Below are 24,686 nucleotides of genomic sequence, written 5' to 3'. Positions count from 1 at the left end.
TGATTGAAAGGCAGTGACTGCTGAGAGTGAATAAAGTAAAATTGCTCCCAGTAGCCAAGTTTTCAGTGCAGCAGCTGGGCAGCTTTGGAATGCTCTTTAAATGAAGTGGAGAGCATAGGCACTGCTGCTCCTTTCATTCTCTATTTGACGGCTGGAGATTACCTTAAGAATTATAGTATACTCTTTCGTGTAGAAAAAGTCTAAAGCTTGATGAGACTAAAATTTGTTTGTTTTATTCGCTATGAAAAAAAGCTATTTTAGGTGAAATCTAATGTCACACACCGCCAAAAATCACATGTCCCCTCTGTTTAGAGTGGGTGGCAGCATCACCCCAGGAAATTAGAAAACATAAAATATGCAATAAATGTAAAAAACATATACTAGAATTATCTCAACTTAATTAATAATTTGTATATACAATTACAATAAAACCTTCCTGAGAGAATCACCCAAAAGAGCATTTAAAATTTGACTTTTACAGGGGTGGTCATAAAAATGATGGCTAGTAAACAGTATGTGGAATATGATGCAAAAGTGAATAAATAACAGAAAATCTGGGTAAAGTGGAAGCCTCCATGAAGAGGTGATTTGGTGGTCTTTACAGACTGTAGCTGTTCACCTACAGTCTTATATAACTTTTAAAAATACAGCAAGAATTACTTTGAATCTCCGGATACTTCATCATCAATAAAATTCCCCAGCGGATCGTTGTAGATGTAGTTTCAGTTCCAGCAGCGAAGAGATCCAGAACAGAATTAAGTAGATTTTCTTCATTAAAATATGTCTGAGCCTTTGTTGATTCCTAAAAATACATAACACAAAATTTCCCCATGTTATTATAATCAGCTGGTTCCAAGACAATTATAACCGTCTTCTGTTTCTTATAAGGTAGGCACCATCCCCTTTTGCATAACATTTTTTTTTACCTGAAACAGGTTGTCACAGAAATGTTCTCACTAATGACTATAGCTGCCTGAATGGGAAGTACTAAGGCAATTTGTGATATCACTGAAGCAAGTCATATCTGACAACTAAGTACATCAGTATGGAAGAGACATCAACATGCTCCAGCGTAAACATTGGACAGGGAATATGTAACCATCAAGCTCTGTGCCTCAATACTGTGTGTAACTACCAAGATTGTTGCCTCATTGGGAGGCTGTAACCATTATGCAATTGCTTTATATTCAGTGAACACCTGTTCTGATTACATATTGCAGATGCTGTGCCTTACTAAAAAAGTGGCATAGTCAGCACAATTTTGGTAGCACAGTGGCAGCTAAAAGTAGCAGCCACTGACCAGTCTGTAGTGAGCTAGTCCCCATTGAAACAGAGGAAAGAGGTGACAGAGCATAAAGTGGAGAAAAGTCAGTTAGTTCTAAGTAGAGATGAGCGGTGTACGACTCGAACTGTTTGACGATCTCAAATTCGAGCTGTTTTGGGCGGTGTTCGAGCCGTTCGGCGAACACGAACGATTTGAAAAAAATCCGGCTGTTCGAGGTTATGTTCGATAACTGTTCGTGCACCAAAATCATAACTGGATTTTTTCTCAGTAATGATGAAAATTAATGTTAATGCGCAGTTTGAGTGTACAGCGCGGCGGGGAGAGGGGCAGGGGATGGATCTCTGCATAAATAATGAAGATCTCCATTTTTTTTCACTTTCCCGCATTTACAGTGGGGAGGTGCAATCTGTCAGCCTATCAGCAGCGCACACATGGAGCGAACTGCTTTTTATCACACAAGCAAGGGCATGTGTTATTGGCAGTGTATGTCACATGTCCTTGCCCTTTATGACCCAGCCATTTTCCATGTAGCCACCATTTTCTCACTGCTGAAACTGCGTGTTAGACGGCACCGCTGTTGCTGTGTGCGCTATACTTTGAGTGTTCATTTCAAGCCAATTTTCTCTGAAATATACACATAGCTTGGGAGTAGGGAATAGTTGTGATTGCAGTCCTTTTGAGGACTAGGTTACATCATTTCCTGCGACTTTTATCAAGCAGGTCTGTGCTCTTAAATAGATAGGTTGGGAGCAGGGACTAATTGTAAATGCAGTCCTTTTGAGGGCTAGGTTACATCAGTTCCTATCACTTTTTGCCAGGCAGGTCTGTGCCAGTGCTGTGCAAGTTTTTTTTCACAGCATTTGGCTAAATCTAGCTAAGCAAATCCTTTTTGGCCTCTTGCAGTGTGTGTTAGTCAGTGGAGTAGCCTATCTGTGTTGCAAGATACACCATCTGTGTATAGAATACAATTTTTTTTACTGCACCTAGCCAAGAAAAACCTTTTGGACATAGCATCATTCTATTAGTCCATCTATATTAACCTTCACCAGGTTGCAAATTAAAAATAATTTTTATCTGCATCTAGCTCTGAAAAATAATTTGGGCTTTTAGCAGTGTGTGGGACTTGTTCTATTAGTCCATCTATACTAACCTCCACCAGGTTGCAAATTAAAAATAATTTTTATCTGCATCTAGCTCTGAAAAAAAATTTGGGCTTGTAGCAGTGTGTGGGACTTGTTCTATTAGTCCATCTATACTAACCTCCACCAGGTTGCAAATTAAAAATAATTTTTATCTGCATCTAGCTCTGAAAAAAAAATTGGGCTTCTAGCAGTGTGTGGGACTTGTTCTATTAGTCAATCTATACTAACCTCCACCAGGTTGCAAATTAAAAATAATTTTTATCTGCATCTAGCTCTGAAAAAAAAATTTGGGCTTGTAGCAGTGTGTGGGACTTGTTCTATTAGTCCATCTATACAAACCTCCACCAGGTTGCAAATTAAAAATAATTTTTATCTGCATCTAGCTCTGAAAAAAATATTTGAGCTTGTAGCAGTGTGTGGGACTTGTTCTATTAGTCCATCTATACTAACCTCCACCAGGTTGCAAATTAAAAAATATTTTTTATCTGCATCTAGATCTGAAAAAAAAATTGGGTTTGTAGCAGTGTGTGGGACTTGTTCTATTAGTCCATCTATACTAACTTCCACCAGGTTGCAAATTAAAAATAACTGTTATCTGCATCTAGCTCTGAAAAAAAATTTGGGCTTGTAGCAGTGTGTGGGACTTGTTCTATTAGTCCATCTATACTAACCTCCACCAGGTTGCAAATTTAAAAAAAAAAATTATCTGCATCTAGCTCTGAAAAAAAATTTGAGCTTGTAGCAGTGTGTGGGACTTGTTCTATTAGTCCATCTATACTAACCTTCACCAGGTTGCAAATTAAAAATAATTTTTATCTGCATCTAGCTCTGAAAAAAAATTTGGGCTATTACAAGTGTGTGGGACTTGTTCTATAAGTCCATCTACACTAACCTCCACCAGGTTGCAAATTAAAAATAATTTGTATCTGCATCTAGCTCTGAAAAAAAAATTGGGCTTGTTGCAGTGTGTTGGACTTATTCTATTAGTCCATCTATACTAACCTCCACCAGGTTGCAAATTAAAAATAATTTTTATCTGCATCTAGCTCTGAAAAATAATTTGGGCTTTTAGCAGTGTGTGGGACTTGTTCTATTAGTCCATCTGTACTAACCTCCACCAGGTTGCAAATTAAAAATAATTTTTATCTGCATCTAGCTGTGAAAAAAAATTTGGGCTTGTAGCAGTGTGTGGGACTTGTTCTATTAGTCCATCTATACTAACCTCCACCAGGTTGCAAGTTAAAAATAATTTTTATCTGCATCTAGCTCTGAAAAAAAAAATTGGGCTTCTAGCAGTGTGTGGGACTTGTTCTATTAGTCAATCTATACTAACCTCCACCAGGTTGCAAACTAAAACTAATTTTTATCTGCATCTACCTCTGAAAAAAAAATTTGGGCTTGTAGCAGTGTGTGGGACTTGTTCTATTAGTCCATCTATACAAATCTCCACCAGGTTGCGAATTAAAAATAATTTTTATCTGCATCTAGCTCTGAAAAAAATATTTGGGCTTGTAGCAGTGTGTGGGACTTGTTCTATTAGTCCATCGATACTAACCTCCACCAGGTTGCGAATTAAAAATAATTTGTATCTGCATCTAGCTCTGAAAAAAAAATTGGGCTTGTAGCAGTATGTGGGACTTGTTAAGTAAGCCCATCTATACTAATCTCCACCAGGTTGCAAATTAAAAATAATTTTTATCTGCATCTAGCTCTGAAAAATAATTTGAGCTTGTAGCAGTGTGTGGAACTTGTTCTATTAGTCCATCTATATTAACCTCCACCAGGTTGCAAATTAAAAATAATTTTTATCTGCATCTAGCTCTGAAAAAAAATTTAGGCTGTTAGCAGTGTGTGGGACTTGTTCTATTAGTCCATCTACACTAACCTCCACCAGGTTGCAAATTAAAAATAATTTGTATCTGCATCTAGCGCTGAAAAAAAAATTGGGCTTGTAGCAGTGTGTGGGACTTGTTCTATTAGTCCATCTATACTAACCTCCACCAGGTTGCAAATTAAAAAATATTTTTTATCTGCATCTAGCTCTGAAAAAAAATTTGGGTTTGTAGCAGTGTGTGGGACTTTTTCTATTAGTCCATCTACACTAACCTCCACCAGGTTGCAAATTAAAAATAACTTTTATCTGCATCTAGCTCTGAAAAAAAATTTGGGCTTGTATCAGTGTGTGGGACTTGTTCTATTAGTCCATCTATACTAACCTCCACCAGGTTGCAAATTTAAAAAAAAAATTATCTGCATGTAGCTCTGAAAAAAAATTTGAGCTTGTAGCAGTGTGTGGGACTTGTTCTATTAGTCCATCTATACTAACCTTCACCAGGTTGCAAATGAAAAATAATTTTTATCTGCATCTAGCTCTGAAAAAAAATTTGGGCTTTTACAAGTGTGTGGGAATTGTTCTGTAAGTCCATCTATACTAACCTCCACCAGGTTGCAAATTAAAAATAATTTTTATCTGCATCTAGCTCTGAAAAAAAATTTTGAGATTGTAGCAGTGTGTGGGACTTGTTCTATTAGTCCATCTATATTAACCTCCACCAGGTTGCAAATTAAAAATTAAAAATATTTTGTATCTGCATCTAGCTCTGAAAAAAAAATTGGGCTTGTAGCAGTGTGTGGGACTTATTCTATTAGTCCATCTATACTAACCTCCACCAGGTTGCAAATTAAAAAATATTTTTTATCTGCATCTAGCTCTGAAAAAAAAAATGGCTTTGTAGCAGTGTGTGGGAATTGTTCTGTAAGTCCATCTATACTAACCTCCACCAGGTTGCAAATTAAAAATAATTTTTATCTGCATATAGCTCTGAAAAAAAATTTAGCCTGTTAGCAATGTGTGGGACTTGTTCTATTAGTACATCTACACTAACCTCCACCAGGTTGCAAATTAAAAATTAAAAATATTTTGTATCTGCATCTAGCTCTGAAAAAAAAATTGGGCTTGTAGCAGTGTGTGGGACTTATTCTATTAGTCCATCTATACTAACCTCCACCAGGTTGCAAATTAAAAATTATTTTTTATCTGCATCTAGCTCTGAAAAAAAAAATGGCTTTGTAGCAGTGTGTGGGACTTGTTCTATTAGTCCATCTATACTAACCTCTACCAGGTTGCAAATTAAAAATAATTTTTATCTGCATCTAGCTCTGAAAAAAAAATTGGGCTTTTAGCAGTGTGTGGAACTTGTTCTATTAGTCCAGCTATACAAACCTCCACCAGGTTGCAAATTAAAAATATTTTTTATCTCCATCTAGCTCTGAAAAAAATTGGGGGTTTCTAGCAGTGTGGGACTTGTTCTATTAGTCCATCTATACTAACCTCCACCAGGTTGCAAATTAAAAATAATTTTAATCTGCATCTAGCTCTGAAAAAAAAATTGGGCTTGTAGCAGTGTGTGGGACTTGTTCTATTAGTCCATCTATACTAACCTTCACCAGGTTGCAAATGAAAAATAATTTTTATCTGCATCTAGCTCTGAAAAAAAATTTGGGCTTTTACAAGTGTGTGGGACTTGTTCTATAAGTCCATCTATACTAACCTCTACCAGGTTGCAAATTAAAAATAATTTTTATCTGCATCTAGCTCTGAAAAAAAAATTGGGCTTTTAGCAGTGTGTGGGACTTGTTCTGTTAATCCATCTATACTAACCTCCACCAGGTTGCAAATTAAAAATAATTTGAATCTGCATCTAGCTCTGAAAAAAAATTTGGGCTTGTAGCAGTGTGTGGGACTTGTTCTATTAGTCCATCTATACTAACCTCCACCAGGTTGCAAATTAAAAATAATTTTTATCTGCATCTAGCTCTGAAAAAAAAATTGGGCTTGTAGCACTGTGTGGGACATGTTCTATTAGTCCATCTATACTAACCTCCACCAGGTTGCAAATTAAAAATAATTTGTATCTGTATCTAGCTCTGAAAAAAAAATTGGGGCTTGTAACAGTGTGTGAGACTTGTTCTGTAAGTCCATCTATACTAACCTCCACCAGGTTGCAAATTAAAAATAATTTTTATCTGCATCTAGCTCTGAAAAAAAAATTTGAGATTGTAGCAGTGTGTGGGACTTGTTCTATTAGTCCATCTATATTAACCTCCACCAGGTTGCAAATTAAAAATAATTTTTATCTGCATCTAGCTCTGAAAAAAAATTTAGGCTGTTAGCAGTGTGTGGGACTTGTTATATTAGTCCATCTACACTAACCTCCACCAGGTTGCAAATTAAAAATAATTTGTATCTGCATCTAGCTCTGAAAAAAAAATTGGGCTTGTAGCAGTGTGTGGGACTTATTCTATTAGTCCATCTATACTAACCTCCACCAGGTTGCAAATTAAAAATATTTTTTATCTGCATCTAGCTCTGAAAAATGTTGGCTTTGTAGCAGTGTGTGGGACTTGTTCTATTAGTCCATCTATACTAACCTCCACCAGGTTGCAAATTAAAAATAATTTTTATCTGCATCTAGCTCTGAAAAAAAAATTGGGCTTTTACCAGTGTGTGGGACTTGTTCTATTAGTCCATCTATACTAACATCTACCAGGTTGCAAATTAAAAATAATTTTTATCTGCATCTAGCTCCGAAAACAAAATTGGGCTTTTAGCAGTGTGTGGGACTTGTTCTATTAGTCCATCTATACTAACCTCCACCAGGTTGCAAATTTAAAAAAAAAAATTATCTGCATCTAGCTCTGAAAAAATATTTGAGCTTGTAGCAGTGTGTGGGACTTGTTCTATTAGTCCATCGATACTAACCTTCACCAGGTTGCAAATTAAAAATAATTTTTATCTGCATCTATCTCTGAAAAAAAAATTGGGCTTTTACCAGTGTGTGGGACTTGTTCTATTAGTCCATCTATACTAACATCTACCAGGTTGCAAATTAAAAATAATTTTTATCTGCATCTAGCTCCGAAAACAAAATTGGACTTTTAGCAGTGTGTGGGACTTGTTCTATTAGTTCATCTATACTAACCTCCACCAGGTTGCAAATTAAAAAATACTTTTTATCTGCATCTAGCTCTGAAAAAAAATTTGGGTTTCTAGCAGTGTTTGGGACTTGTTCTATTAGTCCATCTATACTAACCTCCACCAGGTTGCAAATTAAAAATAATTTTAATCTGCATCTAGCTCTGAAAAAAAATTTGGGCTTATAGCAGTGTGTGGGACTTGTTCTATTAGTCCATCTATACTAACCTCGAACAGGTTGCAAATTAAAAATAATTTTTATCTGCATCTAGCTCAGAAAAAAAATTTGGGCTTGTAGCAGTGTGTGGGACTTGTTCTATTAGTCCATCTATACTAACCTCCACCAGGTTGCAAATTAAAAATAATTTTTATCTGCATCTAGCTCTGAAAAAAAAATTTGAGCTTGTAGCAGTGTGTGGGACTTGTTCTATTAGTCTATCAATATTAACCTCCACCAGGTTGCAAATTAAAAATAATTTTTATCTACATCTAGCTCTGAAAAAAAATTTAGGCTGTTAGCAGTGTGTGGGACTTGTTCTATTAGTCCATCTACACTAACCTCCATCAGGTTGCAAATTAAAAATAATTTGTATCTGCATCTAGCTCTGAAAAAAAAATTGGGCTTGTAGCAGTGTGTGGGACTTGTTCTATTAGTCCATCTATAATAATCTCCACCAGGTTGCAAATTAAAAATAATTTTTATCTGCATCTAGCTCTGAAAAAAAATTTGGGCTTGTAGCAGTGTGTGGGACGTGTTCTATTAGTCCATCTAAACTAACCTCCACCAGGCTGCAAATTAAAAATAATTTTTATCTGCATCTAGCTCTGCAAAAAAAAATTGGGCTTCTAGCAGTGTGTGGGACTTGTTCTATTAGTCAATCTATACTAACCTCCACCAGGTTGCAAATTAAAAATAATTTTTATCTGCATCTAGCTCTGAAAAAAAAATTTGGGCTTGATGCAGTGTGTGGCACTTGTTCTATTAGTCCATCTGTACAAACCTCCACCAGGTTGCAAATTAAAAATAATTTTTATCTGCATCTAGCTCTGAAAAAAATATTTGGGCTTGTAGCAGTGTGTGGGACTTGTTCTATTAGTCCATCGATACTAACCTCCACCAGGTTGCGAATTAAAAATAATTTGTATCTGCATCTAGCTCTGAAAAAAAAATTGGGCTTGTAGCAGTGTGTGGGACTTGTTCTGTAAGCCGATGTATACTAACCTCCACCAGGTTGCAAATTAAAAATAATTTTAATCTGCATCTAGCTCTGAAAAAAAAATTTGAGCTTGTAGCAGTGTGTGGAACTTGTTCTATTAGTCCATCTATATTAACCTCCACCAGGTTGCAAATTAAAAATAATTTTTATCTGCATCTAGCTCTGAAAAAAAATTTAGGCTGTTAGCAGTGTGTGGGACTTGTTCTATTAGTCCATCTACACTAACCTCCTCCAGGTTGCAAATTAAAAATAATTTGTATCTGCATCTAGCTCTGAAAAAAAAATTGGGCTTGTAGCAGTGTGTGGGACTTGTTCTGTAAGCCGATGTATACTAACCTCCACCAGGTTGCAAATTAAAAAATATTTTTTATCTGCATCTAGCACTGAAAAAAAATTTGGCTTTCTTGCAGTGTGTGGGACTTTTTCTATTAGTCCATCTATACTAACCTCCACCAGGTTGCAAATTAAAAATATTTTTTATCTGCATCTAGCTCTGAAAAATGTTGGCTTTGTAGCAGTGTGTGGGACTTGTTCTATTAGTCCATCTATACTAACCTCCACCAGGTTGCAAATTAAAAATAATTTTTATCTGCATCTAGCTCTGAAAAAAAAATTGGGCTTTTACCAGTGTGTGGGACTTGTTCTATTAGTCCATCTATACTAACATCTACCAGGTTGCAAATTAAAAATAATTTTTATCTGCATCTAGCTCCGAAAACAAATTTGGGCTTTTAGCAGTGTGTGGGACTTCTTCTATTAGTCCATCTATACTAACCTCCACCAGGTTGCAAATTTAAAAAAAAAAATTATCTGCATCTAGCTCTGAAAAAATATTTGAGCTTGTAGCAGTGTGTGGGACTTGTTCTATTACTCCATCGATACTAACCTTCACCAGGTTGCAAATTAAAAATAATTTTTATCTGCATCTATCTCTGAAAAAAAAATTGGGCTTTTACCAGTGTGTGGGACTTGTTCTATTAGTCCATCTATACTAACATCTACCAGGTTGCAAATTAAAAATAATTTTTATCTGCATCTAGCTCCGAAAACAAAATTGGGCTTTTAGCAGTGTGTGGGACTTGTTCTATTAGTTCATCTATACTAACCTCCACCAGGTTGCAAATTAAAAAATACTTTTTATCTGCATCTAGCTCTGAAAAAAAATTTGGGTTTCTAGCAGTGTTTGGGACTTGTTCTATTAGTCCATCTATACTAACCTCCACCAGGTTGCAAATTAAAAATAATTTTAATCTGCATCTAGCTCTGAAAAAAAATTTGGGCTTATAGCAGTGTGTGGGACTTGTTCTATTAGTCCATCTATACTAACCTCGAACAGGTTGCAAATTAAAAATAATTTTTATCTGCATCTAGCTCAGAAAAAAAATTTGGGCTTGTAGCAGTGTGTGGGACTTGTTCTATTAGTCCATCTATACTAACCTCCACCAGGTTGCAAATTAAAAATAATTTTTATCTGCATCTAGCTCTGAAAAAAAAATTTGAGCTTGTAGCAGTGTGTGGGACTTGTTCTATTAGTCTATCAATATTAACCTCCACCAGGTTGCAAATTAAAAATAATTTTTATCTACATCTAGCTCTGAAAAAAAATTTAGGCTGTTAGCAGTGTGTGGGACTTGTTCTATTAGTCCATCTACACTAACCTCCATCAGGTTGCAAATTAAAAATAATTTGTATCTGCATCTAGCTCTGAAAAAAAAATTGGGCTTGTAGCAGTGTGTGGGACTTGTTCTATTAGTCCATCTATAATAATCTCCACCAGGTTGCAAATTAAAAATAATTTTTATCTGCATCTAGCTCTGAAAAAAAATTTGGGCTTGTAGCAGTGTGTGGGACGTGTTCTATTAGTCCATCTAAACTAACCTCCACCAGGCTGCAAATTAAAAATAATTTTTATCTGCATCTAGCTCTGCAAAAAAAAATTGGGCTTCTAGCAGTGTGTGGGACTTGTTCTATTAGTCAATCTATACTAACCTCCACCAGGTTGCAAATTAAAAATAATTTTTATCTGCATCTAGCTCTGAAAAAAAAATTTGGGCTTGATGCAGTGTGTGGCACTTGTTCTATTAGTCCATCTGTACAAACCTCCACCAGGTTGCAAATTAAAAATAATTTTTATCTGCATCTAGCTCTGAAAAAAATATTTGGGCTTGTAGCAGTGTGTGGGACTTGTTCTATTAGTCCATCGATACTAACCTCCACCAGGTTGCGAATTAAAAATAATTTGTATCTGCATCTAGCTCTGAAAAAAAAATTGGGCTTGTAGCAGTGTGTGGGACTTGTTCTGTAAGCCGATGTATACTAACCTCCACCAGGTTGCAAATTAAAAATAATTTTAATCTGCATCTAGCTCTGAAAAAAAAATTTGAGCTTGTAGCAGTGTGTGGAACTTGTTCTATTAGTCCATCTATATTAACCTCCACCAGGTTGCAAATTAAAAATAATTTTTATCTGCATCTAGCTCTGAAAAAAAATTTAGGCTGTTAGCAGTGTGTGGGACTTGTTCTATTAGTCCATCTACACTAACCTCCTCCAGGTTGCAAATTAAAAATAATTTGTATCTGCATCTAGCTCTGAAAAAAAAATTGGGCTTGTAGCAGTGTGTGGGACTTGTTCTGTAAGCCGATGTATACTAACCTCCACCAGGTTGCAAATTAAAAAATATTTTTTATCTGCATCTAGCACTGAAAAAAAATTTGGCTTTCTTCCAGTGTGTGGGACTTTTTCTATTAGTCCATCTATACTAACCTCCACCAGGTTGCAAATTAAAAATAACTTTTATCTGCATCTGGCTCTGAAAAAAAATTTGGGCTTGTAGCAGTGTGTGGGACTTGTTCTATTAGTCCATCTAAACTAACCTCCACCAGGTTGCAAATTAAAAAAAAAAAATTATCTGCATCTAGCTCTGAAAAAATATTTGAGCTTGTAGCAGTGTGTGAGACTTGATCTATTAGTCCATCTATACAAACCTCCACCAGGTTGCAAATTAAAAATAATTTTTATCTGCATCTAGCTCTGAAAAAAATATTTGGGCTTGTAGCAGTGTGTGGGACTTGTTCTATTAGTCCACCTATACTAACCTCCACCAGGTTGCAAATTAAAAATAATTTGTATCTTCATGTAGCTCTGAAAAAAAATTTGGGCTTGTAGCAGTGTGTGGGAATTGTTCTGTAAGTCCATCTATACTAACCTCCACCAGGTTGCAAATTAAAAATAATTTTTATCTGCATCTAGCTCTGAAAAAAAATTTTGAGATTGTAGCAGTGTGTGGGACTTGTTCTATTAGTCCATCTATATTAACCTCCACCAGGTTGCAAATTAAAAATTAAAAATATTTTGTATCTGCATCTAGCTCTGAAAAAAAAATTGGGCTTGTAGCAGTGTGTGGGACTTATTCTATTAGTCCATCTATACTAACCTCCACCAGGTTGCAAATTAAAAAATATTTTTTATCTGCATCTAGCTCTGAAAAAAGAAATGGCTTTGTAGCAGTGTGTGGGAATTGTTCTGTAAGTCCATCTATACTAACCTCCACCAGGTTGCAAATTAAAAATAATTTTTATCTGCATATAGCTCTGAAAAAAAATTTAGCCTGTTAGCAATGTGTGGGACTTGTTCTATTAGTCCATCTACACTAACCTCCACCAGGTTGCAAATTAAAAATTAAAAATATTTTGTATCTGCATCTAGCTCTGAAAAAAAAATTGGGCTTGTAGCAGTGTGTGGGACTTATTCTATTAGTCCATCTATACTAACCTCCACCAGGTTGCAAATTAAAAAATATTTTTTATCTGCATCTAGCTCTGAAAAAAAAAATGGCTTTGTAGCAGTGTGTGGGACTTGTTCTATTAGTCCATCTATACTAACCTCTACCAGGTTGCAAATTAAAAATAATTTTTATCTGCATCTAGCTCTGAAAAAAAAATTGGGCTTTTAGCAGTGTGTGGGACTTGTTCTATTAGTCCAGCTATACAAACCTCCACCAGGTTGCAAATTAAAAATATTTTTTATCTCCATCTAGCTCTGAAAAAAATTGGGGGTTTCTAGCAGTGTGGGACTTGTTCTATTAGTCCATCTATACTAACCTCCACCAGGTTGCAAATTAAAAATAATTTTAATCTGCATCTAGCTCTGAAAAAAAAATTGGGCTTGTAGCAGTGTGTGGGACTTGTTCTATTAGTCCATCTATACTAACCTCTACCAGGTTGCAAATTAAAAATAATTTTTATCTGCATCTAGCTCTGAAAAAAAAATTGGGCTTTTAGCAGTGTGTGGGACTTGTTCTATTAGTCCAGCTATACAAACCTCCACCAGGTTGCAAATTAAAAATATTTTTTATCTCCATCTAGCTCTGAAAAAAATTGGGGGTTTCTAGCAGTGTGGAACTTGTTCTATTAGTCCATCTATACTAACCTCCACCAGGTTGCAATTTAAAAATAATTTTAATCTGCATCTAGCTCTGAAAAAAAAATTGGGCTTGTAGCAGTGTGTGGGACTTGTTCTATTAGTCCATCTATACTAACCTCCACCAGGTTGCAAATTAAAAATATTTTTTATCTGCATCTAGCTCTGAAAAAAAATTTGGGCTTGTAGCAGTGTGTGGGGCTTGTTCTATTAGTCCATCTATACTAACCTCCACCATCTTGCAAATTAAAAATCATTTTTATCTGCATCTAGCTCTGAAAAAAAAAATTGAGCTTATAGCAGTGTGTGGGACTTGTTCTATTAGTCCATCTATATTAACCTCCACCAGGTTGCAAATAAAAAATAATTTTTATCTGCATCTAGCTCTGAAAAAAAATTTAGGCTGTTAGCAGTGTGTGGGACTTGTTCTCTTAGTCCATCTACACTAACCTCCACCAGGTTGCAAATTAAAAATAATTTGTATCTGCATCTAGCTCTGAAAAAAAAATTGGGCTTGTAGCAGTGTGTGGGACTTGTTCTATTAGTCCATATATACTAACCTCCACCAGGTTGCAAATTAAAAAATATTTTTTATCTGCATCTAGCTCTGAAAAAAAAATTGAACTTGTAGCAGTGTGTGGGACTTGTTCTATTAGTCCATATATACTAACCTCCACCAGGTTGCAAATTAAAAATAACTTTTATCTGCATCTAGCTCTGAAAAAAAATTTGGGCTTGTAGCAGTGTGTGGGTCTTGTTATATTAGTCCATCTATACTAACCTCCACCAGGATGCAAACTAAAAATAATTTTTATCTGCATCTAGCTCTGAAAAAAATGTGGGCTTGTAGAAGTGTGTGGGACTTGTTCTATTAGTCCATCTATACTAAACTCCACCAGGTTGCAAATTAAAAATAAGTTTTATCTGCATCTAGCTCTGAAAAAAAATTTGGGCTTGTAGCAGTGTGTGGGACTTGTTCTATTAGCCCATCTTTACTAACCTCCACCAGGTTGCAAATTTAAAAAAAAAATTATCTGTATCTGGCTCTGAAAAAATATTTGAGCTTGTAGCAGTGTGTGGGACTTGTTCTATTAGTCCATCTATACTAACCTCTACCAGGTTGCAAATTAAAAATAATTTTTATCTGCATCTAGCTCTGAAAAAAAATTTGGGCTTCTAGCAGTGTGTGGGACTTGTTATATTAGTCCATCTATACTAACCTCCACCAGGTTGCAAATTAAAAATATATTTTATCTGCATCTAGCTCTGAAAAAAATTTGTGCTTGTAGCAGTGTGTGGGACTGGTTCTATAAGTCCATCTATACTAACCTCCACAAGGATGCAAACTAAAATTAATTTTTATCTGCATCTAGCTCTGAAAAAAAAATGTGGGCTTGTAGCAGTGTGTGGGACTTGTTCTATTAGTCCATCTATACTAACCTCCACCAGGTTGCAAATTAAAAATAAGTTTTATCTGCATCTAGCTCTGAAAAAAAATTTGGGCTGGTAGCAGTGTGTGGGACTTGTTCTATTAGTCCATCTATACTAACCTCCACCAGGTTGCAAATTTAAAAAAAAAAAATTATCTGTATCTAGCTCTGAAAAAATATTTGAGCTTGTAGCAGTGTGTGGGACTTGTTCTATTAGTCCATCTATACTAACCTCTACCAGGTTGCAAATTAAAAATAATTTTTATCTGCATCTAGCTTTGAATAAGAAATAGGGCTTTTAGCAGTGTGTGGGACTTGTTCTATTAGTCCATCTATACTAACCTCCACCAGGTTGCAAATTAAAAAATATTTTTTATTTCCATCTAGCTCTGAAAAAAATTTGGGGTTTCTAGCAGTGTGTGGGACTTGTTCTATTAGTCCATCTATACTAACCTCCACCAGGTTGCAAATTAAAAATAATTTTAATCTGCATCTAGCTCTGAAAAAAAAATTGGGCTTGTAGCAGTGTGTGGGACTTGTTCTATTAGTCCATCTATACCAACCTTCACCAGGTTGCAAATTAAAAATCATTTTTATCTGCATCTAGCTCTGAAAATAAAATTTGAGCTTATAGCAGTGTGTGGGACTTGTTCTATTAGTCCATCTATATTAACCTCCACCAGGTTGCAAATTAAAAAATATTTTTTATCTGCATCTAGCTCTGAAAAAAAATTTAGGCTGTTAGCAGTGTGTGGGACTTGTTCTATTAGTCCATCTACACTAACCTCCACCAGGTTGCAAATTAAAAATAATTTGTATCTGCATCTAGCTCTGAAAAAAAAAATTGGGCTTGTAGCAGTGTGTGGGACTTGTTCTATTAGTCCATCTATACTAACCTCCACCAGGTTGCAAATTAAAAATAATTTTAATCTGCATCTAGCTCTGAAAAAAATTTTGGGCTTGTAGCAGTGTGTGGGACTTGTTATATTAGTCCATCTATACTAACCTCCACCAGGTTGCAAATTAAAAATTATTTTTATCTGCATCTAGCGCTGAAAAAAAATTCAGATTGTAGCAGTGTGTGGGACTTCTTCTATAAGTCCATCTATACTAACCTCCACCAGGTTGCAAATTAAAAATAATATTAATCTGCATCTAGCTCTGAAAAAAAAATTGGGCTTGTAGCAGTGTGTGGGACTTGTTCTATTAGTCCATCTATACTAACCTCCACCAGGATGCAAACTAAAAATAATTTTTATCTGCATCTAGCTCTGAAAAAAAATTGGGCTTGTAGCAGTGTGTGGGACTTGTTCTATTAGTCCATCTATACTAACCTCCACCAGGTTGCAAATTAAAATTAATTTTTATTTGCGTCTAGCTCTGAAAAAACATTGGGCTTTTAGCAGTGTGTGGGACTTGTTCTATTAGTTCATCTTTACTAACCTCCACCAGGTTGCAAATTAAAAATTATTTTATCTGCATCTAGCGCTGAAAAAAAATTCAGATTGTAGCAGTGTGTGGGACTTCTTCTATAAGTCCATCTATACTAACCTCCACCAGGTTGCAAATTAAAAATAATATTAATCTGCATCTAGCTCTGAAAAAAAAATTGGGCTTGTAGCAGTGTGTGGGACTTGTTCTATTAGTCCATCTATACTAACCTCCACCAGGATGCAAACTAAAAATAATTTTTATCTGCATCTAGCTCTGAAAAAAAATTGGGCTTGTAGCAGTGTGTGGAACTTGTTCTATTAGTCCATCTATACTAACCTCCACCAGGTTGCAAATTAAAAATAATTTTTATCTGCGTCTAGCTCTGAAAAAAACATTGGGCTTGTAGGAGTGTGTGGGACTTGTTCTAATAGTTCATCTATACTAACCTCCACCAGGTTGCAAATTAAAAATTATTTTTATCTGCATCTAGCTCTGAAAAAAAATTGGGCTTGTAGCAGTGTGTGGGACTTCTTCTATAAGTCCATCTATACTAACCTCCACCAGGTTGCAAATTAAAAATAATTTTAATCTGCATCTAGCTCTGAAAAAAAATTTGGGCTTGTAGCAGTGTGTGGGACTTGTTCTATTAGTCCATCTATACTAACCTCCACCAGGTTGCAAATTAAAAATAATTTTTATTTGCATCTAGCTGTGAGAAAAAAATTGGGCTTGTAGCAGTGTGTGGGACATTTTCTATTAGTCCATCTATACTAACCTCCACCAGGTTGCAAAGTAAAAATAATTTTTATCTGCATCTAGCTCTGAAAAAAAATTGGGCTTGTAGCAGTGTGTGGGACTTGTTCTATTAGTCCATCTATACTATCCTCCACCAGGTTGCAAATTAAAAATAATTTTTATCTGCATCTAGCTCTGAAAAAAATATTTGGGCTTGTAGCAGTGTGTGGGACTTGTTCTATTAGTCCATCTATATTAACATCCACCAGGTTGAAAATTAAAAATAATTTGTATCTGCATCTAGCTCTGAAAAAAAAATTGGGCTTGTAGCAGTGTGTGGGACTTCTTCTATAAGTCCATCTATACTAACCTCCACCAGGTTGCAAATTAAAAATAATTTTTATCTGCATCTAGCTTTGAAAAAAAAAATGGCTTGTAGCAGTGTGTGGGACTTGTTCTATTAGTCCATCCATACTAACCTCCACCAGGTTGCAAATTAAAAATAATTTTTATCTGCATCTAGCTCTGAAAAAAAAATTGGGCTTGTAGCAGTGTGTGGGACTTTTTCTATTAGTCCATCTATACTAACCTCCACCAGGTTGCAAATTAAAAATAATTTTTATCTGCATCTAGCTCTGAAAAAAATATTTGGGCTTGTAGCAGTGTGTGGGACTTGTTCTATTAGTCCATCTATATTAACATCCACCAGGTTGCAAATTAAAAATAATTTTTCTCTGCATCTAGCTCTGAAAAAAAATTTGGGCTTGTAGCAGTGTGTGGGACTTCTTCTATAAGTCCATCTATACTAACCTCCACCAGGTTGCAAATTAAAAATAATTTTTATCTGCATCTAGCTTTGAAAAAAAAAATGGCTTGTAGCAGTGTGTGGGACTTGTTCTATTAGTCCATCTATACTAACCTCCACCAGGTTGCAAATAAAAATAATTTTTATCTGTATCTAGCTCTGAAAAAAAATTTGGGCTGTTAGCAGTGTGTGGGACATGTTCTATTAGTCCATCTATACTAACCTCCACCAGGATGCAAACTAAAAATATTTTTTATCTGCATCTAGCGCTGAAAAAAAATTGGGCTTGTAGCACTGTGTGGGACTTGTTCTTTTAGTCCATCTATACTAACCTCCACCAGGTTGCAAATTAAAAATAATTTTTATCTGCGTCTAGCTCTGAAAAAAACATTGGGCTTGTAGCAGTATGTGGGACTTGTTCTATTAGTTCATCTGTACAAACCTCCACCAGGTTGCAAATTAAAAATTATTTTTATCTGCATCTAGCTCTGAAAAAGAATTGAGATTGTAGCAGTGTGTGGGACTTCTTCTATAAGTCCATCTATACTAACCTCCACCAGGTTGCAAATAAAAAATAATTTTTATCTGCATCTAGCTTTGAAAAAAAAATTGGGCTTGTAGCAGTGTGTGGGACTTGTTCTATTAGTCCATCTATACTAACCTCCACCAGGTTGCAAATTAAAAATAATTTTTATCTGCATCTAGCTCTGAAAAAAAAATGGGGCTTGTAGCAGTGTGTGGGACTTCTTCTATTAGTCCATCTATACTAAACTCCACCAGGTTGCAAATTAAAAATAATTTTTATCTGCATCTAGCTCTGAAAATAAATTTGGGCTTGTAGCAGTGTGTGGGACTTGTTCTATTAGTCCATCTATACTAACCTCCACCAGGTTGCAAATTAAAATTAATTTTTATCTGCATCTAGCTCTGAAAAAAATATTTGGGCTTGTAGCAGTGTGTGGGACTTGTTCTATTAGTCCATCTATATTAACATCCACCAGGTTGCAAATTAAAAATAATTTTTATCTGCATTTAGCTCTGAAAAAAAATTTGGGCTTGTAGCAGTGTGTGGGACTTATTCTATAAGTCCATCTATACTAACCTCCACGAGGTTGCAAATTAAAAATAATTTTTATCTGCATCTAGCTTTGAAAAAAAAAATGGCTTGTAGCAGTGTGTGGGACTTGTTCTATTAGTCCATCTATACTAACCTCCACCAGGTTGCAAATTAAAAATAATTTTTATCTGTATCTAGCTCTGAAAAAAAAATTGGGCTGTTAGCAGTGTGTGGGACTTATTCTATAAGTCCATCTATACTAACCTCCACCAGGTTGCAAATTAAAAAATATTTTTTATTTCCATCTAGCTCTGAAAAAAATTTGGGGTTTCTAGCAGTGTGTGGGACTTGTTCTATTAGTCCATCTATACTAACCTCCACCAGGTTGCAAATTAAAAATAATTTTAATCTGCATCTAGCTCTGAAAAAAAAATTGGGCTTGCAGCAGTGTGTGGGACTTGTTCTATTAGTCCATCTATACCAACCTCCACCAGGTTGCAAATTAAAAGTCATTTTTATCTGCATCTAGCTCTGAAAATAAAATTTGAGCTTATAGCAGTGTGTGGGACTTGTTCTATTAGTCCATCTATATTAACCTCCACCAGGTTGCAAATTAAAAAATATTTTTTATCTGCATCTAGCTCTGAAAAAAAATTTAGGCTGTTAGCAGTGTGTGGGACTTGTTCTATTAGTCCATCTACACTAACCTCCACCAGGTTGCAAATTAAAAATAATTTGTATCTGCATCTAGCTCTGAAAAAAAAAATTGGGCTTGTAGCAGTGTGTGGGACTTGTTCTATTAGTCCATCTATACTAACCTCCACCAGGTTGCAAATTAAAAATAATTTTAATCTGCATCTAGCTCTGAAAAAAAATTTGGGCTTGTAGCAGTGTGTGGGACTTGTTATTTTAGTCCATCTATACTAACCTCCACCAGGTTGCAAATTAAAAATATTTGTTATCTGCATCTAGCTCTGAAAAAAATTTGGGCTTGTAGCAGTGTGTGGGACTTGTTCTATTAGTCCATCTATACTAACCTCAACCAGGATGCAAACTAAAAATAATTTTTATCTGCATCTAGCTCTGAAAAAAAAATTGGGCTTGTAGCAGTGTGTGGGACTTGTTCTATTAGTCCATCTATACTAACCTCCACCAGGTTGCAAATTAAAATTAATTTTTATTTGCGTCTAGCTCTGAAAAAACATTGGGCTTTTAGCAGTGTGTGGGACTTGTTCTATTAGCTCATCTTTACTAACCTCCACCAGGTTGCAAATTAAAAATTATTTTTATCTGCATCTAGCTCTGAAAAAAAATTCAGATTGTAGCAGTGTGTGGGACTTCTTCTATAAGTCCATCTATACTAACCTCCACCAGGTTGCAAATTAAAAATAATATTAATCTGCATCTAGCTCTGAAAAAAAAATTGGGCTTGTAGCAGTGTGTGGGACTTTTTCTATTAGTCCATCTATACTAACCTCCACCAGGATGCAAAGTAAAAATAATTTTTATCTGCATCTAGCTCTGAAAAAAAATTGGGCTTGTAGCAGTGTGTGGAACTTGTTCTATTAGTCCATCTATACTAACCTCCACCAGGTTGCAAATTAAAAATAATTTTTATCTGCGTCTAGCTCTGAAAAAAACATTGGGCTTGTAGGAGTGTGTGGGACTTGTTCTATTAGTTCATCTATACTAACCTCCACCAGGTTGCAAATTAAAAATTATTTTTATCTGCATCTAGCTCTGAAAAAAAATTGGGCTTGTAGCAGTGTGTGGGACTTCTTCTATAAGTCCATCTATACTAACCTCCACCAGGTTGCAAATTAAAAATAATTTTTATCTGCATCTAGCTTTGAAAAAAAAAATGACTTGTTCTATTAGTCCATCTATACTAACCTCCACCAGGTTGCAAATTAAAAATAATTTTTATCTGTATCTAGCTCTGAAAAAAAAATTGGGCTGTTAGCAGTGTGTGGGACTTGTTCTATTAGTCCATCTATACTAACCTCCACCAGGTTGCAAATTAAAAATAATTTTAATCTGCATCTAGCTCTGAAAAAAAAATTGGGCTTGTAGCAGTGTGTGGGACTTGTTCTATTAGTCCATCTATACCAACCTCCACCAGGTTGCAAATTAAAAATCATTTTTATCTGCATCTAGCTCTGAAAATAAAATTTGAGCTTATAGCAGTGTGTGGGACTTGTTCTATTAGTCCATCTATATTAACCTCCACCAGGTTGCAAATTAAAAAATATTTTTTATCTGCATCTAGCTCTGAAAAAAAATTTAGGCTGTTAGCAGTGTGTGGGACTTGTTCTATTAGTCCATCTACACTAACCTCCACCAGGTTGCAAATTAAAAATAATTTGTATCTGCATCTAGCTCGGAAAAAAAAATTGGGCTTGTAGCAGTGTGTGGGACTTGTTCTATTAGTCCATCTATACTAACCTCCACCAGGTTGCAAATTAAAAATAATTTTAATCTGCATCTAGCTCTGAAAAAAAATTTGGGCTTGTAGCAGTGTGTGGGACTTGTTATATTAGTCCATCTATACTAACCTCCACCAGGTTGCAAATTAAAAATATTTGTTATCTGCATCTAGCTCTGAAAAAAATTTGGGCTTGTAGCAGTGTGTGGGACTTGTTCTATTAGTCCATCTATACTAACCTCAACCAGGATGCAAACTAAAAATAATTTTTATCTGCATCTATCTCTGAAAAAAAAATTGGGCTTGTAGCAGTGTGTGGGACTTGTTCTATTAGTCCATCTATACTAACCTCCACCAGGTTGCAAATTAAAATTAATTTTTATTTGCGTCTAGCTCTGAAAAAACATTGGGCTTTTAGCAGTGTGTGGGACTTGTTCTATTAGTTCATCTTTACTAACCTCCACCAGGTTGCAAATTAAAAATTATTTTTATCTGCATCTAGCTCTGAAAAAAAATTCAGATTGTAGCAGTGTGTGGGACTTGTTCTATAAGTCCATCTATACTAACCTCCACCAGGTTGAAAATTAAAAATAATATTAATCTGCATCTAGCTCTGAAAAAAAAATTGGGCTTGTAGCAGTGTGTGGGACTTGTTCTATTAGTCCATCTATACTAACCTCCACCAGGATGCAAACTAAAAATAATTTTTATCTGCATCTAGCTCTGAAAAAAAATTGGGCTTGTAGCAGTGTGTGGAACTTGTTCTATTAGTCCATCTATACTAACCTCCACCAGGTTGCAAATTAAAAATAATTTTTATTTGCATCTAGCTGTGAGAAAAAAATTGGGCTTGTAGCAGTGTTTGGGACATTTTCTATTAGTCCATCTATACTAACCTCCACCAGGTTGCAAAGTAAAAATAATTTTTATCTGCATCTAGCTCTGAAAAAAAATTGGGCTTGTAGCAGTGTGTGGGACTTGTTCTATTAGTCCATCTATACTATCCTCCACCAGGTTGCAAATTAAAAATAATTTTTATCTGCATCTAGCTCTGAAAAAAATATTTGGGCTTGTAGCAGTGTGTGGGACTTGTTCTATTAGTCCATCTATATTAACATCCACCAGGTTGCAAATTAAAAATAATTTGTATCTGCATCTAGCTCTGAAAAAAAAATTGGGCTTGTAGCAGTGTGTGGGACTTCTTCTATAAGTCCATCTATACTAACCTCCACCAGGTTGCAAATTAAAAAGAATTTTTATCAGCATCTAGCTTTGAAAAAAAAAATGGCTTGTAGCAGTGTGTGGGACTTGTTCTATTAGTCCATCCATACTAACCTCCACCAGGTTGCAAATTAAAAATAATTTTTATCTGCATCTAGCTCTGAAAAAAAAATTGGGCTTGTAGCAGTGTGTGGGACTTTTTCTATTAGTCCATCTATACTAACCTCCACCAGGTTGCAAATTAAAAATAATTTTTATCTGCATCTAGCTCTGAAAAAGAATTGAGATTGTAGCAGTGTGTGGGACTTCTTCTATAAGTCCATCTATACTAACCTCCACCAGGTTGCAAATAAAAAATAATTTTTATCTGCATCTAGCTTTGAAAAAAAAATTGGGCTTGTAGCAGTGTGTGGGACTTGTTCTATTAGTCCATCTATACTAACCTCCACCAGGTTGCAAATTAAAAATAATTTTTATCTGCATCTAGCTCTGAAAAAAAAATGGGGCTTGTAGCAGTGTGTGGGACTTCTTCTATTAGTCCATCTATACTAAACTCCACCAGGTTGCAAATTAAAAATAATTTTTATCTGCATCTAGCTCTGAAAATAAATTTGGGCTTGTAGCAGTGTGTGGGACTTGTTCTATTAGTCCATCTATATTAACCTCCACCAGGTTGCAAATTAAAAATAATTTTTATCTGCATCTAGCTCTGAAAAAAATATTTGGGCTTGTAGCAGTGTGTGGGACTTGTTCTATTAGTCCATCTATATTAACATCCACCAGGTTGCAAATTAAAAATAATTTTTATCTGCATTTAGCTCTGAAAAAAAAATTGGGCTGTTAGCAGTGTGTGGGACTTCTTCTATAAGTCCATCTATACTAACCTCCACCAGGTTGCAAATTAAAAATAATTTTTATCTGCATCTAGCTTTGAAAAAAAAAATGGCTTGTAGCAGTGTGTGGGACTTGTTCTATTAGTCCATCTATACTAACCTCCACCAGGTTGCATATTAAAAATAATTTTTATCTGTATCTAGCTCTGAAAAAAAATTTGGGCTGTTAGCAGTGTGTGGGACTTGTTCTAATAGTCCATCTATACTAACCTCTACCAGGTTGCAAATTAAAAATAATTTTTATTTGCATCTAGCTCTGAAAAAAAAACTGGGCTTGTAGCAGTGTGTGGCACTTGTTCTATTAGTCCATCTATACTAACCTCCACCAGGTTGCAAATTAAAAATATTTTTTATCTGCATCTAGCTCTGAAAAGAATGTTGGCCTTGTAGCAGTGTGTGGGACTTCTTCTAATAGTCCATCTATACTAACCTCCATCAGGTTGCAAATTAAAAATAATTTTTATCTGCATCTAGCTCTGGAAAAAATTGGGCTTGTAGCAGTTTGTGGGACTTGTTCTATTAGTCCATCTATACTAACCTCCACCAGGTTGCAAATTAAAAATAATTTTTATCTGCATCTAGCTCTGAAAAAAAAATTGAGCTTGTAGCAGTGTGAGGGATTTGTTCTATTAATCCATCTATACTAACCTCCACCAGGTTGCAAATTAAAAAATATTTTTTATCTGCATGTCCAGTTATAGGAAAAAGTTTGGGCACCCCTGTTAATCTTAAGCTTAATGTTTTATAAAAATTGGTGTTTTTGCAACAGCTATTTCAGTTTGATATATGTAATAACTGTTGGACACAGTAATGTTTCTGCCTTGAAATGAGGTTTATTGTACTAACAGAAAATGTGCAATCTGCATTTAAACAAAATTTGACAGGTGCATAAGTATGGGCACCTAACCAGAAAAGTGACATTAATATTTAGTAGATCCTCCTTTTGCAAAAATAACAGCCTCTAGTCGCTTCCTGTAGCTTTTAATGATTTCCTGGATCCTGGATGAAGGTATTTTTGACCATTCCTCTTTACAAAACAATTCCAGTTCAGTTAAGTTTGATGGTCGCCGAGCATGGACAGCCCTCTTCAAATGATCCCACAGATGTTCAATGATATTCAGGTCTGGGGACTGGGATGGCCATTCCAGAACATTGTAATTGTTCCTCTGCATGAATGCCTGAGTAGATTTGGAGCGGTGTTTTGGATCATTGTCTTGCTGAAAGATCCTTCCCCTGCGTAACTTCAACTTTATCACTGATTCTTGAACATTATTGTCAAGAATCTGCTGATACTGAGTGGAATCCATGCGTCCCTCAACTTTAACAAGATTCCCGGTGGCGGCATTGGCCATACAGCCCCAAAACATGATGGAACCTCCACCAAATTTTACTGTGGGTAGCAAGTGTTTTTCTTGGAATGCTGTGTTTTTTTGCCGCCTTGCATAACGCCTTTTTGTATGACCAAACAACTCAATCTTGGTTTCATCAGTCCACAGGACCTTCTTCCAAAAAGAAATTGGCTTCTCCAAATGTGCTTTTGCATACCTCAGCCGACTCTGTTTGTGGCGTGCTTGCAGAAACTGCTTCTTTCGCATCACTCTCCCATACAGCTTCTCCTTGTGCAAAGTGTGTTGTATAGTTGACCGAT

The 24,686-nt window shown here is 35.6% G+C and overlaps 1 protein-coding gene across 2 annotated transcripts in view; it reads right to left on the bottom strand.

The window, feature by feature from the left end:
* The window catches only part of LOC141162201 (cytochrome P450 2K1-like), a 155,106-nt gene that overhangs the window by 12,170 nt on the left and 118,250 nt on the right, over nt 1-24,686 (bottom strand). For both annotated transcript variants that reach the window (XM_073648048.1, XM_073648047.1), the window contains one exon: nt 661-802. In XM_073648048.1, the coding sequence (XP_073504149.1) occupies nt 661-802 (142 nt within the window). The remainder of the gene's footprint in view (nt 1-660; nt 803-24,686) is intronic.

This window comes from Phyllobates terribilis, unplaced genomic scaffold (genome assembly GCF_046119375.1).
Source record: "Phyllobates terribilis strain yellow unplaced genomic scaffold, ASM4611937v1 Scaffold_9__5_contigs__length_417890890, whole genome shotgun sequence".
Taxonomy (NCBI): domain Eukaryota; kingdom Metazoa; phylum Chordata; class Amphibia; order Anura; family Dendrobatidae; genus Phyllobates; species Phyllobates terribilis.
Note: the sequence above shows the minus strand (reverse complement) of the source record. Positions and strands in the feature narration are given on the sequence as shown.